The 13,646-nt window shown below is 46.2% G+C and overlaps 1 protein-coding gene across 6 annotated transcripts in view; it reads left to right on the top strand.

Annotated features, from left to right (window-relative positions):
• LOC138758860 (dual specificity mitogen-activated protein kinase kinase 3) overlaps positions 1 to 13,373 on the top strand; it is a 175,184-nt gene extending 161,811 nt beyond the window's left edge. For all 6 annotated transcript variants that reach the window (XM_069928359.1, XM_069928363.1, XM_069928360.1 and 3 more), the window contains 4 exons: positions 7,825 to 7,902; positions 8,026 to 8,165; positions 9,894 to 9,939; positions 10,039 to 13,373. In XM_069928359.1, coding sequence (XP_069784460.1) covers positions 7,825 to 7,902; positions 8,026 to 8,165; positions 9,894 to 9,939; positions 10,039 to 10,125 — 351 coding nt within the window. In that variant the 3' untranslated portion in view covers positions 10,126 to 13,373. The remainder of the gene's footprint in view (positions 1 to 7,824; positions 7,903 to 8,025; positions 8,166 to 9,893; positions 9,940 to 10,038) is intronic.
• The last annotated feature ends 273 nt before the right edge of the window (positions 13,374 to 13,646 follow it).

A 13,646-nucleotide genomic window follows, 5' to 3' on the forward strand; every position in this document is an offset into this window, starting at 1 on the left:
TACACTCCCCCTGCATCCACCACTGTACAGCCAAACAGCATGTGTACTCAGCCCTCTACTACACTCCCCCTGCATCCACCACTGTACAGCCAAATACCATGCGTACTCAGCCCTCTACTACACTCCCCCTGCATCCACCACTGTACAGCCAAACACCATGCGTACTCAGCCCTCTACTACACTCCCCCTGCATCCACCACTGTACAGCCAAACAGCATGTGTACTCAGCCCTCTACTACACTCCCCCTGCATCCACCACTGTACAGCCAAATACCATGCGTACTCAGCCCTGTACTACACTCCACCTGCATCCACCACTGTACAGCCAAATACCATGTGTACTCAGCCCTCTACTACACTCCCACTGCATCCACCACTGTACAGCCAAACAGCATGTGTACTCAGCCCTCTAGTACACTCCCCCTGCATCCACCACTGTACAGCCAAACAGCATGTGTACTCAGCCCTCTACTACACTCACCCTGCATCCACCACTGTACAGCCAAACACCATGCGTACTCAGCCCTCTACTACACTCCCCCTGCATCCACCACTGTACAGCCAAACACCATGCGTACTCAGCCCTCTACTACACTCCCCCTGCATCCACCACTGTACAGCCAAACACCATGCGTACTCAGCCCTCTACTACACTACCCCTGCATCCACCACTGTACAGCCAAACACCATGCGTACTCAGCCCTCTACTACACTCCCCCTGCATCCACCACTGTACAGCCAAACACCATGCGTACTCAGCCCTCTACTACACTCCCCCTGCATCCACCACTGTACAGCCAAACACCATGCGTACTCAGCCCTCTACTACACTCCCCCTGCATCCACCACTGTACAGCCAAACACCATGCGTACTCAGCCCTCTACTACACTCCCCCTGCATCCACCACTGTACAGCCAAACACCATGCGTACTCAGCCCTCTACTACACTCCCCCTGCATCCACCACTGTACAGCCAAACAGCATGCGTACTCAGCCCTCTACTACACTCCCCCTGCATCCACCACTGTACAGCCAAACACCATGCGTACTCAGCCCTCTACTACACTCCCCCTGCATCCACCACTGTACAGCCAAACACCATGCGTACTCAGCCCTGTACTACACTCCCCCTGCATCCACCACTGTACAGCCAAACACCATGCGTACTCAGCCCTCTACTACACTCCCCCTGCATCCACCACTGTACAGCCAAACACCATGCGTACTCAGCCCTGTACTACACTTCCCCTGCATCCACCACTGTACAGCCAAACACCATGCGTACTCAGCCCTCTACTACACTCCCCCTGCATCCACCACTGTACAGCCAAACACCATTCTTTAAGTTCGCAGATTGCATAACCATCATTTGCTCCAGCATTGCATCCTTGCTTTTAGATTCTAGTCCTCTCAAAACGAATGCACTGACTCACCATGCAAGTTAACCTTTGGGAAATCCTGCTCGAGGACTCCCTAGTCCCTTTGGACTCCACTTGTATTTTCACCCCATTTAGAATATAGTCAATACCTTTATTCCTCTTACCAAAGTGCATTACCATCAACTTCCCTACACATCTCTATTGGTAATGTCTAGTCATGCTTATCTCCACAAGAGGGAATATTTTCACTGCATCTGCAAGCTTTTTTCCCTAATTTAAAAAAACTATTAGTTGCTCTTTTCTCGGCGGGGATGGGGGGGGGTGTAGTAGAGGGCTGAGTACGCATGGTATTTGGCTGTACAGTGGTGGATGCAGGGGGAGTGTAGTAGAGGGCTGAGTACGCATGGTGTTTGGCTGTACAGTGGTGAATGCAGGGGGAGTGTAGTAGAGGGCTGAGTACGCATGGTGTTTGGCTGTACAGTGGTGGATGCAGGGGGAGTGTAGTAGAGGGCTGAGTACGCATGGTGTTTGGCTGTACAGTGGTGGATGCAGGGGGAGTGTAGTAGAGGGCTGAGTACGCATGGTGTCTGGCTGTACAGTGGTGAATGCAGGGGGAGTGTATTAGAGGGCTGAGTACGCATGGTGTTTGGCTGTACAGTGGTGGATGCAAGGGGGTGTAGTAGAGGGCTGAGTACGCATGGTGTCTGGCTGTACAGTGGTGGATGCTGGGGGAGTGTAGTGGAGGGCTGAGTACGCATGGTGTTTGGCTGTACAGTGGTGAATGCAGGGGGAGTGTAGTAGAGGGCTGAGTACGCATGGTGTTTCGCTGTACAGTGGTGGATGCAGAGGGAGTGTAGTTATGGGCTGAGTACGCATGGTGTTTGGCTGTACAGCGGTAGATGCAGGGGAGTGTAGTAGAGGGCTGAGTACGCATGGTGTTTCGCTGTACCGTGGTGGATGCAGGGGGAGTGTACTAGAGGTCTGAGTACGCATGGTGCTTGGCTGTACAGTGGTGGATGCAGGGGAAGTGTAGTAGAGGGCTGAGTACGCATGGTGTTTGGCTGTACAGCGGTGGATGCAGGTGGAGTGTAGTAGAGGGCTGAGTACGCATGGTGCTTGGCTGTACAGTGGTGGATGCAGCGGGAGTGTAGTAGAGGGCTGAGTACGCATGGTGTTTGGCTGTACAGTGGTGGATGCAGGGGGAGTGTAGTAGAGGGCTGAGTACGCATGGTGTTTGGCTGTACAGTGGTGAACGCAGGGGGAGTGTAGTAGAGTGCTGAGTACGCATGGTGTTTGGCTGTACAATGGTGAATGCAGGGGGAGTGTAGTAGAGGGCTGAGTACGCATGGTGTTTGGCTCTACAGTGGTGGATGCAGGAGGAGTGTAGTAGAGGGCTGAGTACGCATGGTATTTGGCTGTACAGTGGTGGATGCAGGGGGAGTGTAGTAGAGGGCTGAGTACGCATGGTGTTTGGCTGTACAGTGGTGGATGCAGGGGGAGTGTAGTAGAGGGCTGAGTACGCATGGTGTCTGGCTATACAGTGGTGGATGCAGGGGGAGTGTAGTAGAGGGCTGAGTACGCATGGTGTTTGGCTGTACAGTGGTGAATGCAGGGGGAGTGTAGTAGAGGGCTGAGTACGCATGGTGTTTGGCTGTACAGTGGTGGATGCAGGGGGAGTGTAGTTGTGGGCTGAGTACGCATGGTGTTTGCCTGTACAGCGGTAGATGCAGGGGAGTGTAGTAGAGGGCTGAGTACGCATGGTGTTTCGCTGTACCGTGGTGGATGCAGGGGGAGTGTAGTAGAGGGCTGAGTACGCATGGTGCTTGGCTGTACAGTGAGTACGCATGCTGTTTGGCTGTACCGTGGTGGATGCAGGGGGAGTGTAGTAGAGGGCTGAGTACGCATGGTGTTTCGCTGTACAGTGGTGGATGCAGGGGAAGTGTAGTAGAGGGCTGAGTACGCATGGTGTTTCGCTGTATAGTGGTGGATGCAGGGGGAGTGTAGTAGAGGGCTGAGTACGCATGGTGTTTGGCTGTACAGTGGTGGATGCAGGGGGAGTGTAGTAGAGGGCTGAGTACGCATGGTGTTTGGCTGTACAGTGGTGGATGCAGGGGGAGTGTAGTAGAGGGCTGAGTACAGGTCCTTGTGGAGCACTGGTGTCGAGTGTGGAGGAAGTGTTGCTATCCACCTTCACTGATTGCAGTCTATAAGATGGGAGGTCTACGGTCCAGTTGCAGAGGGTGGTGCTGAGGCCACAACCCTGGGGATGAGTCCGTTGTTGAAGGTATTATAGGGTCAAGTGCAAGGGCCCGGGAGATGGCCATGTGTCTGTTGGGACAGAATGCAAATTGGTGAGTCAAGGCTGGCTGGGTGCTTCAGCTGATGCAAGTCTCTTAATGATGGTGGCCTTCCCGAAACAGGTGGGAGAGTTGCATTCTGCATCTTTATTCCCCATATGTCAGCAGATACCATGGGTGCAGTAGCATTGTCAAAGTTGGGGGTGGGTGCCAGAGCCTCACTGGCTCCACTTTGAGCACAGGCTGTGCCATGAATGATGTTGGTACTCGGAACAGAGTGAAACATTTTCTCCTCTGAAACAGCTCCAGCCATGGCTTGGGAATAATTTCCCACCAAGTGTTCACTTCTGGCATTTCCTTTTGGAATGAATATAAATGATGAGATATGTTGCGTACATTGCTGAGTCTTGCAATGTGGTTTAGTGTCTCAGGCAAGTGGATCCAGAGGTGCCTGCAGTAAGGTCGCTGCTGGAAAGAGAGCGCAAACTCTCACTTGCCTCTGTCCGTTAGGGCCTGAAATCTTTGTGACCCACTTTTAAGAGCATAGGCGCATTATAAAGTGGCAGACAACCTGCCTACTGTGAGGTGCTGAGGCTGAAATTCTGATTTCTGCTGGTTGTCCAAGCGGTGCCTTAGGAGCGATGGCCATTCACTAGAGAAAGCAGTCGAGCCCTTGGTTTAGCATCTCCTCGGAAAGCCAGCGGCCCTGACAGCGAAGGAGCCCTGCAGCTCTTCACAATGTACTGCCAGCCTGCGTGTCGTGCTTATGGAAATGAGCTCGGGACCTCCTGGGTGAGGTGAAGCTGCTGTGTCTCATTGGATGAAAAGTCACCAGGAAATCTCAGCAAATCAGGTAGCATCGATGAAAAAAAAACATCAGGCATCACATGTCACGGTGAGAAGGCAGGAGAATGGGGTTGAGAGGTAAAATGCATCAGCCATGGGGTGGCACGCTTGGCATACCGGTGCAACGCCCTTACAGCGCTAGCAATTGGGACCAGACCAGGGTTTGAATCCCGCGCTGTCTGTAAGGAGTTTGTATGTTCTCCCCGTGACTGTGTGGGCTCCGGTTTACTCCCACCATTCAAAAACGGTAGGTTAATTGGATATAAATTGGGCGGTACGGACTCTTACGCCCTGTTACCGTGCTGTATTCCTAACTAAGGTGAAACAGACTTGATGGGCTGAATGGCCTAATTCTGCCTCTGTGTCTTATGGTCTTGTAACGTTTCCTGATAGCCATTCACTGGATATTCCTGGCAAGTCATTGGCCTGAAATATTAATGCTCATCTCTCTCCAAAGATGCATCCTGACCAGTTGAATCTGTTGTGGTAGCAATTGTATAACAGTAAAGTTATTTTCATCCAGCCTGGTGGTGATGATCTCCAGGTTTTTCAGACTATTGGATGTTATTCACATTCATTCACCAACACACATTTATTTTAATAAAATATTAGTTGTTAGTCACCAGTACAATAATTTTTCCTGTGAGTCTGGTGAGCTTGAAGGGAGTGTGAGAACCGATGTCCTGGTGAGTGTAAAGCTTGTGGGAAATGGGTCCCAAGGTGTGTAAAGGGGGCAGGAACTGGTGCCCAGCGACTGTAAAGGGGGCGGGATCTGGTGCCCAGTGAATGTAAAGGAGGCAGGAACTGGTGCCCAGCAACTGTAAAGGGGGCAGGAACTGGTGCCCAGCCACTGTAAAGGGGGTGGGAACTGGTGCCCAGTGACTGTAAAGGGAGTGGGAACTGGTGCCCAGCCACTGTAAAGGGGGCGGGAACTGGTGCCCAGCGACTGTAAAGGGGGTGGGAACTGGTGCCCAGTGACTGTAAAAGGGACGGGAACTGGGGTCAAGGGGAGTGTAAAGGGGAAGAGAAATGAGTTCAAGGGGATTGTAAAGTGGATGGGAGATGGAGTCCTGGGGAGTGTCAAGGGAATTGGGGTCAAGGGGAATGTAATGGGGATAGGAGATGGTGTCCTGAGGAAGGTAAAGGGGGCAGGAGATGGGATCCCAGAGAGTGAAAAGGGGGGGGGAAGACGAGGTCCTGGGGAGTGTAAAGGGGGTGGGAGACGAGGTCCCGGGGAGTGTAAATGGGTTGGGAAATGAGGTACTGGAGAGCGTAAAGGGGGCAGGTGACAGGGTGCTGGTGAGCTCAAAGGGGGCAGGAGACGAGGTCCCGGGGGACGCCAAGAGGGCGGGAAACAGGGTCCCAGGGAGTGTGGAGCAAGTGGGAAAGGTCAGTCTGAGTTAGGTGCTGAAAGATTGTGGTTTCCAAGGAATCAGACAGCAGATCATCAGCGTTTTACTTTTGTACTATTAACTGAGCCTGGTTGAAATAGGTCATCAGTGTTTTCACAGTGATTGATTGGCTAATACATTATGTAGGAAAAGGCCATTGTTTAAATGATCAATAACAGCTGATTTACTGCTGTAAAACTTTTTAACCTCTGTCATACCAAAGCACTTAAATTTAAAAAAAATTCACAGTCAGACAAAACTCAACACAATTTATGAATGGGAAGTTGTAGTTGACCTGGTTATTGGAGTTTTTTTTTGAAGAAGTAATGTTTTGGATAAAAGGGAAGCAGTCACTGAACTCTCCTTTTGACCAAAAGGCATCTGATAAATTGCATCAAAAGTTGCTAACATCAAATCTCGGTCAGTGAGGGAACATGTTGATGCGAATTGAAGGTTGGCTAACTAACAAGAAATAAAGACAGAAATGGATCTCTTTTTGCTTGGCAAGATTTAACAAGTGTTAAATCTGTGTCATGTCACACAGACTGGTGCCGGGATCTCGACTTCATATAGAACTTTACAGCACCATGCAGGCCCTTCACCCCACAATGTTGTGCCGACCTCTGGAAATTGTATGATTTCTAAATCTACAGAGGGCACAAAGATGGGTAGGAAAGTGAGTTACAAAGAGGACAGGAGGATAAGGAATGCTGGTAGATCAATGCAAATGGAGCAGGATGTGAGGGGAAATGTAAAATTATCCAGTCTGCAGGAAAAATAAATAATGAAGCATATTTAAATAACCAAAGATAACCGAGCTGTGAGGTGCAAAGGGATGTGATGTTCAGGGACTTGATTCACAAAGGATGGTCCCCAGGTAGATCAAGTAACTGGGAACAATGTTATTCCTTATTTTGGGGAGAATTGACAACAAAATGCAGAAATTAAGCTTTAGCTACATAGGGCATTTGTGAGATCACGTCTGGAGTATAGTTTCCCCTTGAGGAAGGTGTTAGATGGAAACATGTGTTGGTTATGTGATGAGGGAAGGTTGGAAAGGCAAAGCTTGTGTTTAGGTTAAATGAGAGAGAACTTCAATTAATTACGCAATGTCTCAGCAGATGATGTGGAGTAAACCCCTTCCACTTGTGGGATAATGGAGAACTAAGGGTGGCTGTTTAAAATAATGGGTCACCTATTTAACACTGAGACAGCATTCATGTTTTATTCTAAGTCGTGAGCCTTTGGCATTCTCTTCCTAAATGGGTGGGTGAAGGAAAGTCCCTGAATATTTTCAAGATTGATGTGGATGGATTCACAAGTAGAGGATGGGAGTGCAGGGTTCACGAGCATTGTTTACCACTGAACTTTTTAATCTGTAATGCTATACTGGATAGCATGCAAAAGTTTTTTCACAAAGTCAAAATATATGACAATATGCAATTCAATTTATTATTGAATGGCGGAATAGGTTCGATGGGCTTTCTGGCTGACTGCAGGTCCTCACTTATATTTGTAAATAACTTGGGTTTGTTACCATATGCTCCTGTGAATTAGAGGGTCAAACATAAAATGAAATCCTTCGAATTAATCAGTCCATCTTCCATTAAGGCAATTGGAGAACAGCAGTTTTCTAACACCGTTCACAAGTCGGCTCTTTAAACGGTTGGATGTACTTGCATCATATGCTTTGCAGGCATTTAATCTGATCATGTATTTATAATAAAACCAACAACTTCCTAGCAACGCTCAAAGCCGTTGTTTAAGCGCCTAGATCCTGAAATGCAATTTCTCTCTTCTAAGATGTTCAAAGTACTGAGTGTTTTTTAGCATTTTCTCTTTAGATCCAGTTTCCAGCATTTGAAGAATTTTTTTTGATGTGTGTATGTATTTGTCTTTAAACTTCACAGCCTGAGAGGATTAACCCAGATCTGAATCAAAAAGGTTATAATGTGAAGTCTGATGTCTGGAGTTTAGGAATCACAATGGTATGTAAATAAACCTTCTATTAATGCAACAAAAATTAAGGGTTGCATTCTGAGGGATATCTTCCAAGATTTCAAGTTGTGTTTTCAATGTGAAGGCAGTAGTGCTTTTTTTGTGTGTTGCAGATTGAATTAGCCATCCTACGGTTTCCCTATGAGTCCTGGGGTACACCATTCCAACAGCTCAAACAGGTGGTGGAAGAGCCTTCTCCCCAGCTACCTGCAGATCGCTTCTCCAAGGAGTTTGTGGATTTCACAGCACAGTGGTAAGCCTTCCAGGTGGTTGGTCTTTGAAACAAACCAGATTGAAGAGTGTGCAAATCCAGTTTTAGTTCTTGAAACGAGAATAACCAAATCTGTTCAGTCATTTACAATCAGTGGCGCTTCAACATTTACGGAATGAATTTGTATTATCAAACTGCGATTTGGACTGATCTGAAAATGCATAGTTTGGTTTCAAAGTCAATTAAGGAGATTGGAGGAGGAGAGGAAAAGCAGATGTGCAATAGTATTAGTGAATTGGTTCTTGATGTTAGTGACATTGTAATCTAGGCACCCATGTTTCAAACTATCTGTTGAGTGAACTGTTGCTTGCTGTGGAGTGTGTTAAACTTGGAGATCTGATAATCCAAAGGCAAAAGGATATACTTGTTCTTTTTATTTCACCATCAGAAGCTCCTCCTCATTTAAGAAACACCAGAATAACTTTTCCCAAGACAGTGTTGAATTAATTTACCATTACGCTGTGCCGTTATTGTCAAAGGAAGTCATACATACAGTGTAATCCGTCCAATTCTTGGTAAACGTTGCAACAGTACCTGCCTCACCCACCTCCTCCTACAACCCATTCCATACAGCCACCACTCTGTTTAAAGAAAGAAGTTATTCAGGTTCCTGTTTAAATTTCTCCCCCTCACTTTAAACCTAGATCCTCTGGATTACCGATATCTCCTACTCTGGGCGCAAGACTCTCCATGTTCACCCAAGCTACTCCTCTCGTGATTTTGTACATCTCTGAGATCACCCCTCATCCTCCTGTGCTCCAAGGACTAAAGCCCCAGCCTGCTCAACGTCTCCCTATAACTCAGGCCCCTGATCCCTGGCAACATTCTCATAAATCTCTGCACCCTCTCCAGCTTGACAACATCCTTCCTACAGCACGGTGACCAAATCTGAACACAACATTTCAAATGGGGCCTCACCAACATCTTTTACAATGGCAACATGACCATCTGACTTCTATACTCAATGCTCTGACCAATGGCCCATGTGCCAAACTCCTTTCGATCACCTTCTCCACTTGTGACACCACTTTCAAGGTACTATGTACCTGTACTCCTTTCCCCATAGCACTACAACAATTCCCAGATCCTTACCATTCACTGTGCAAGTCCTACCCATATTATACTTCCCAAAATGCAAACCCTCCCATTTCTCTTATAAAATTCTATCAGTCATTCCTCTGCCCAGCTGCTCAAATGATCAAGATCTCGCTACAATCTTCGGCAACCATCTTCACTATGTACAATACCACAAACTTGCTCATCATGCCATGTATATTATCTAAATCACTGGTATAGGCAACAAACAGCAATAGGCCCAAAGTCTCATACAACTTTGCGAAAGGAAAACTAGCTGTACTAAGTTAGAAATGGGTCAATTGGGGAGTTCAAGGCTGAACTTACAGAGTGTCAGGTGCTGACAGATGAGTACACAGCCACTGATAATCTCGTGGCCGAAACTGAGAGTGCTCGGTGGACTTGGAGGTGTGTAGACATTAGAGGGCCCTGAGCTGTGGAGGAAGTGGAGTGAGAACCCACCGGAGAGAGGTGGGGTTTTGTCTGATATCTGTTTGCTTTCAGTCCACCATAAACTCCTGATTCTATTCATGGCCACATTAATGTTGGCCATTATATATATATATATATATATTTAAGTGAGAGTCCTCCTTGTAAAGATGGCCAGTTTTGATTTTCTTCTGTTCCTCTCTCCAGTTTAAAGAAGAACCCCAAAGATCGCATGAACTACATTGACCTCATGGTGAGAACCCCTTCATGTTTTCCACTTACATTTTACTCCAAGGTTGCTTTTACCTGACGCATAGTTGATGTGGTTTTTTTTATGTTCCTTCCCTGACAGGAGCACCCATTCTTCAAAGCGCACGATGCTAGTGAAACAGATGTGGCCTCCTTTGTGAAGGAGGTTTTAGGAGATGACCCTCTATGAAGTCCGAGAGTGTAATAAATGCAATGTTGATTCCTTTTTTGTTCTTACAACATCCAGTGGGATTTCCATTCAAGAGTGAACCTAGTTCCTGCAAAGGTTTATGGCTGCTTGTGCAAGTAGCCTGTGCTGACCAGACATCTCTCGGCCAGATCTATGAGATGCTTGCCCGTTAGGGATTGAAACTGTGCGATCCTAAACCAGAGTTTGCAGTTTGAATACAAGTCTGAGCCCAGTCCCCCTGGATTTGCAGGACCAAAATAGAGCATGCATCTGATATGGAGGCAGCAACTTCTGTCAACTCCGGTTCCAGTCTGTTTGCTTTCAGTCCACCAAGCCCAAATAGCCATAAACTCCTGATTCTATTCATGGCCACATTAATGTTGGCCATTATAGATATTTAAGTGAGAGTCCTCCTGTAAAGAACAGGAAAAGGAAAATAGACTTTATTTTTTGACAATTGTACGTTTGCGCTCTCAATGATATTTATCTTTTGTTTGTTGCATGGGTTTTCAGTTGTGTGTGTCCCTGGGGTTTAAATGTGTAGCACTTCAGAAATGTGCAAGGATCTCAAAGAAAAGACCTGTTACTGTGAAAACTAGCAGAATTAAGGCAGCAATAACTAGTAAGGAAGGCTCTTTCCACGCTGTTGGCCTCTCGTGTCTTGTTAAAAGTTTGTGGCCAATCGGTGGGGTATTATTTGGGGTAACAATCAGAAACTCTGATGCTTGTCCATTTGCAGAACAGCAAAAACGATTTTCACAAAGTAATATTTTAGACAGCATTAACATCAACTTCTCCAATTTCTGTGAAGCCCCTCCCCAAGACCCTCTCTTTCCCCATTCCAGTCTCCCTTCCTCCTGCTCTCCACCTGCTACTCTCCTCCTATCAGAGAACCTTCCTTTCTTAAGCCCCTCTGGCTTCTCCCCTGTCATTTCTCAGCCTTTCTCAACCTCTAATCACGTAGCTCTTACCTGTCAGCTCATGCCCCTCCCTCCCCAGCTCTTTCTCAAAACATTGGTTACCCTTTACTTCCTGTGGATGCTGCATGACCTGCTGAGTTTCTCCAGAACGTACGGGATTGAACTGTACGTCTGAGCATGGGCAAAGGAAGATGCTCTGTTTGTTGTCATAGAAACAGAAGGGCAAGGTTGACCAAGTATTTTTCAATGCAATGGAGACTTGGTACGCTATTTTCCTAACCACTCGGTTTTAGGGAATGGCGAGTGTGGGGCAATGCCAGTTTAGATACAACAAATGGAAAGAGAAAACTAAATTAAGCTTCCATTATTTGCATAAATATAATGTAAAATACTTCCTAAAGTACAAAAAATGGGAACAAACTGGATCTTATCCTCTTCTAAGATTTAAATTTTGAGACCCCCAATTTTCTAAAAAGCAGTTTTGAGGTGATTTGGATAAAGCCCTTGTCATTTTAACCCTTTTGTTGTATCGAACTGAATTGTGGCTGCTCATTTAAGGAGCTTCAAGTATTTGGGTGGTTGCACGGACTTGCAAGATCTCTGAGCAGCTTCTGACTGGATGCACACTGCAAGGGGCTGGGGACAGAGGGCTGCTTTTGAAATTCAAAAGTTAATCTGAAAATACCTGCAACACCTGCATACACTTCAGAAAAATCCCATATTTTATGACTCACATTGCGCAAAGCTGCGAAGATGTCCAAAGTAGTACGAAATTCCATATTTTACACAACCTACATTAGATTATTCCTTGCCATCTCACATCATTGATATTTACAATAATATGTGTTATTTAGTAATACATCATGGGCCGTCTCAGTCCCTCAGTTAATAAGGGCTGTAATGGGTCAGGTAGGTTGAAGGATCCCAAGCTCTTTGTCGAGAATGTGCAATGGGCTTAAAGGGTTAAGGTGTGAAATGGTGTTGGATGAGTGTTGAGCACAGGGTCTAGGAAGCCTGTAGATTTATCCTGGAAGACCATAAGCCTAGTTGGCCTGCTAAACACCTGCAGACCACAGAACACATAGCGCATTCTGTTATCCTGCACCTGTGGAGCCGCTGATTGGCAAGTGCATTGGCGCATGGCGGTTAGCACAGAACAACTACAGTCCCAGCAATCCAGCCTTGAATCCCCTAAGGATGGGGGTCTCAAAATAAGGAGCTTGTACCTTCTCCCTGTGACCTGCGAGAATTTTCTCTGGGTGCTCTGGTTTCCTCCCACCCTCCAAAAGTGGACAGGTTGGGTAGGTTCATTGGGTTTTGTAGGCCAGAAAGGCCTTCTACTGAGCGGTATTGTATATATTTTTTTTAAAAAAAGACTGCCTTCTTTAGGCAAGTTCCCTGCACTGTATTTAAGAATCCTTACAAAGGTGTCAGCTGGCGTAGAACGAGTGTGCAAGCTCGATTTGATCCCTCCTCAACCATTTTACAAATTGGGCATAGCTCAATCCAGTTTTTAGGCCCTTAACTTCAGGACATTGGAAATGTTATTTTCTACTTAAAATTTTGCCAAAGATAAATGTTTTTTTTAAATTCTGGACGACTCTTGTGGATGTATCCAGGTTTTAATGTGAATGTTGGTCGACTGTTTATTACAGGCTTGTGTCACACTGAATTGTCCAGACTAGGCTAGCTGGTCAATGTAACGCATCACCAGTTAATCTCGTCAAGCTTTTGTTTCCATCGGTTTTAAAGATGATCAATTCTGGGAATTGTGTGGAACAACTGTGCTAACCTTACATTTCAAAACCTACTTGAAGCTTCATTTATTTATCATGGCTATATTCTGTATATAGTTAAAGAATTTACCTTTCATGAATTTGTAGAGGAATAATTTTACCTGATTTTTTTTTTCTACTCAGAAATAGAGTAAATGTACTTGCAAAGACTTTTTGAGGATTTTTCTTGTAGAATTCTCTATTTTCGGGTCCCTTGGCTTTATTCGTGGGAAGTACAATGTCCCCCATTTGCAAGAGTTCTGCATTAAAGATCCAATTCAGTAACCTGTCATCATTAAACATCTTCTGTTATGTAGGCATTACTCTCCAAGGGCCTGGTGCAGATCTTCAGGATTTTGATTCCTAGTTGAGGTGAAGGTGAGATCTGTATCCCAGATGTCAAATTACTAGCAATCTGAAGCCAAAGATTACCACAAATGCCCACTTGATTTAACCAGATGTAAATGTGCTTCATGAATAACAATAAAACACTCTGCAGAACATTTTGAAGATGTTTTGAAAATTACAATCATGCATAAAGTAGTTGGTTGGACATTGTTGCACATTTTCTTTGAGCTAATTTTCTGAAATCCAGCCGTCTGCACTAAAAACTAAAGTTTTATCAGAGCGGTTTCAACCGGCATAAAACCATTAGATGGAGACAAAGGCAATGGATGTTCTGGAGTTAGTGCGAGGTTCCACCACCTTGCTCATCACCCTTCTCCACTCTGCCCCCCTTGCCCACTCCATCTTCCCCTTCCCCCTTTCCCCTCCCCACCCCCTCCACTCATGCCTCCTTTCTCCCTCCCTCCCCCTCTCTCTCTCC

Source organism: Narcine bancroftii, chromosome 3 (assembly GCF_036971445.1).
Source record: "Narcine bancroftii isolate sNarBan1 chromosome 3, sNarBan1.hap1, whole genome shotgun sequence".
Taxonomy (NCBI): Eukaryota; Metazoa; Chordata; class Chondrichthyes; order Torpediniformes; family Narcinidae; genus Narcine; species Narcine bancroftii.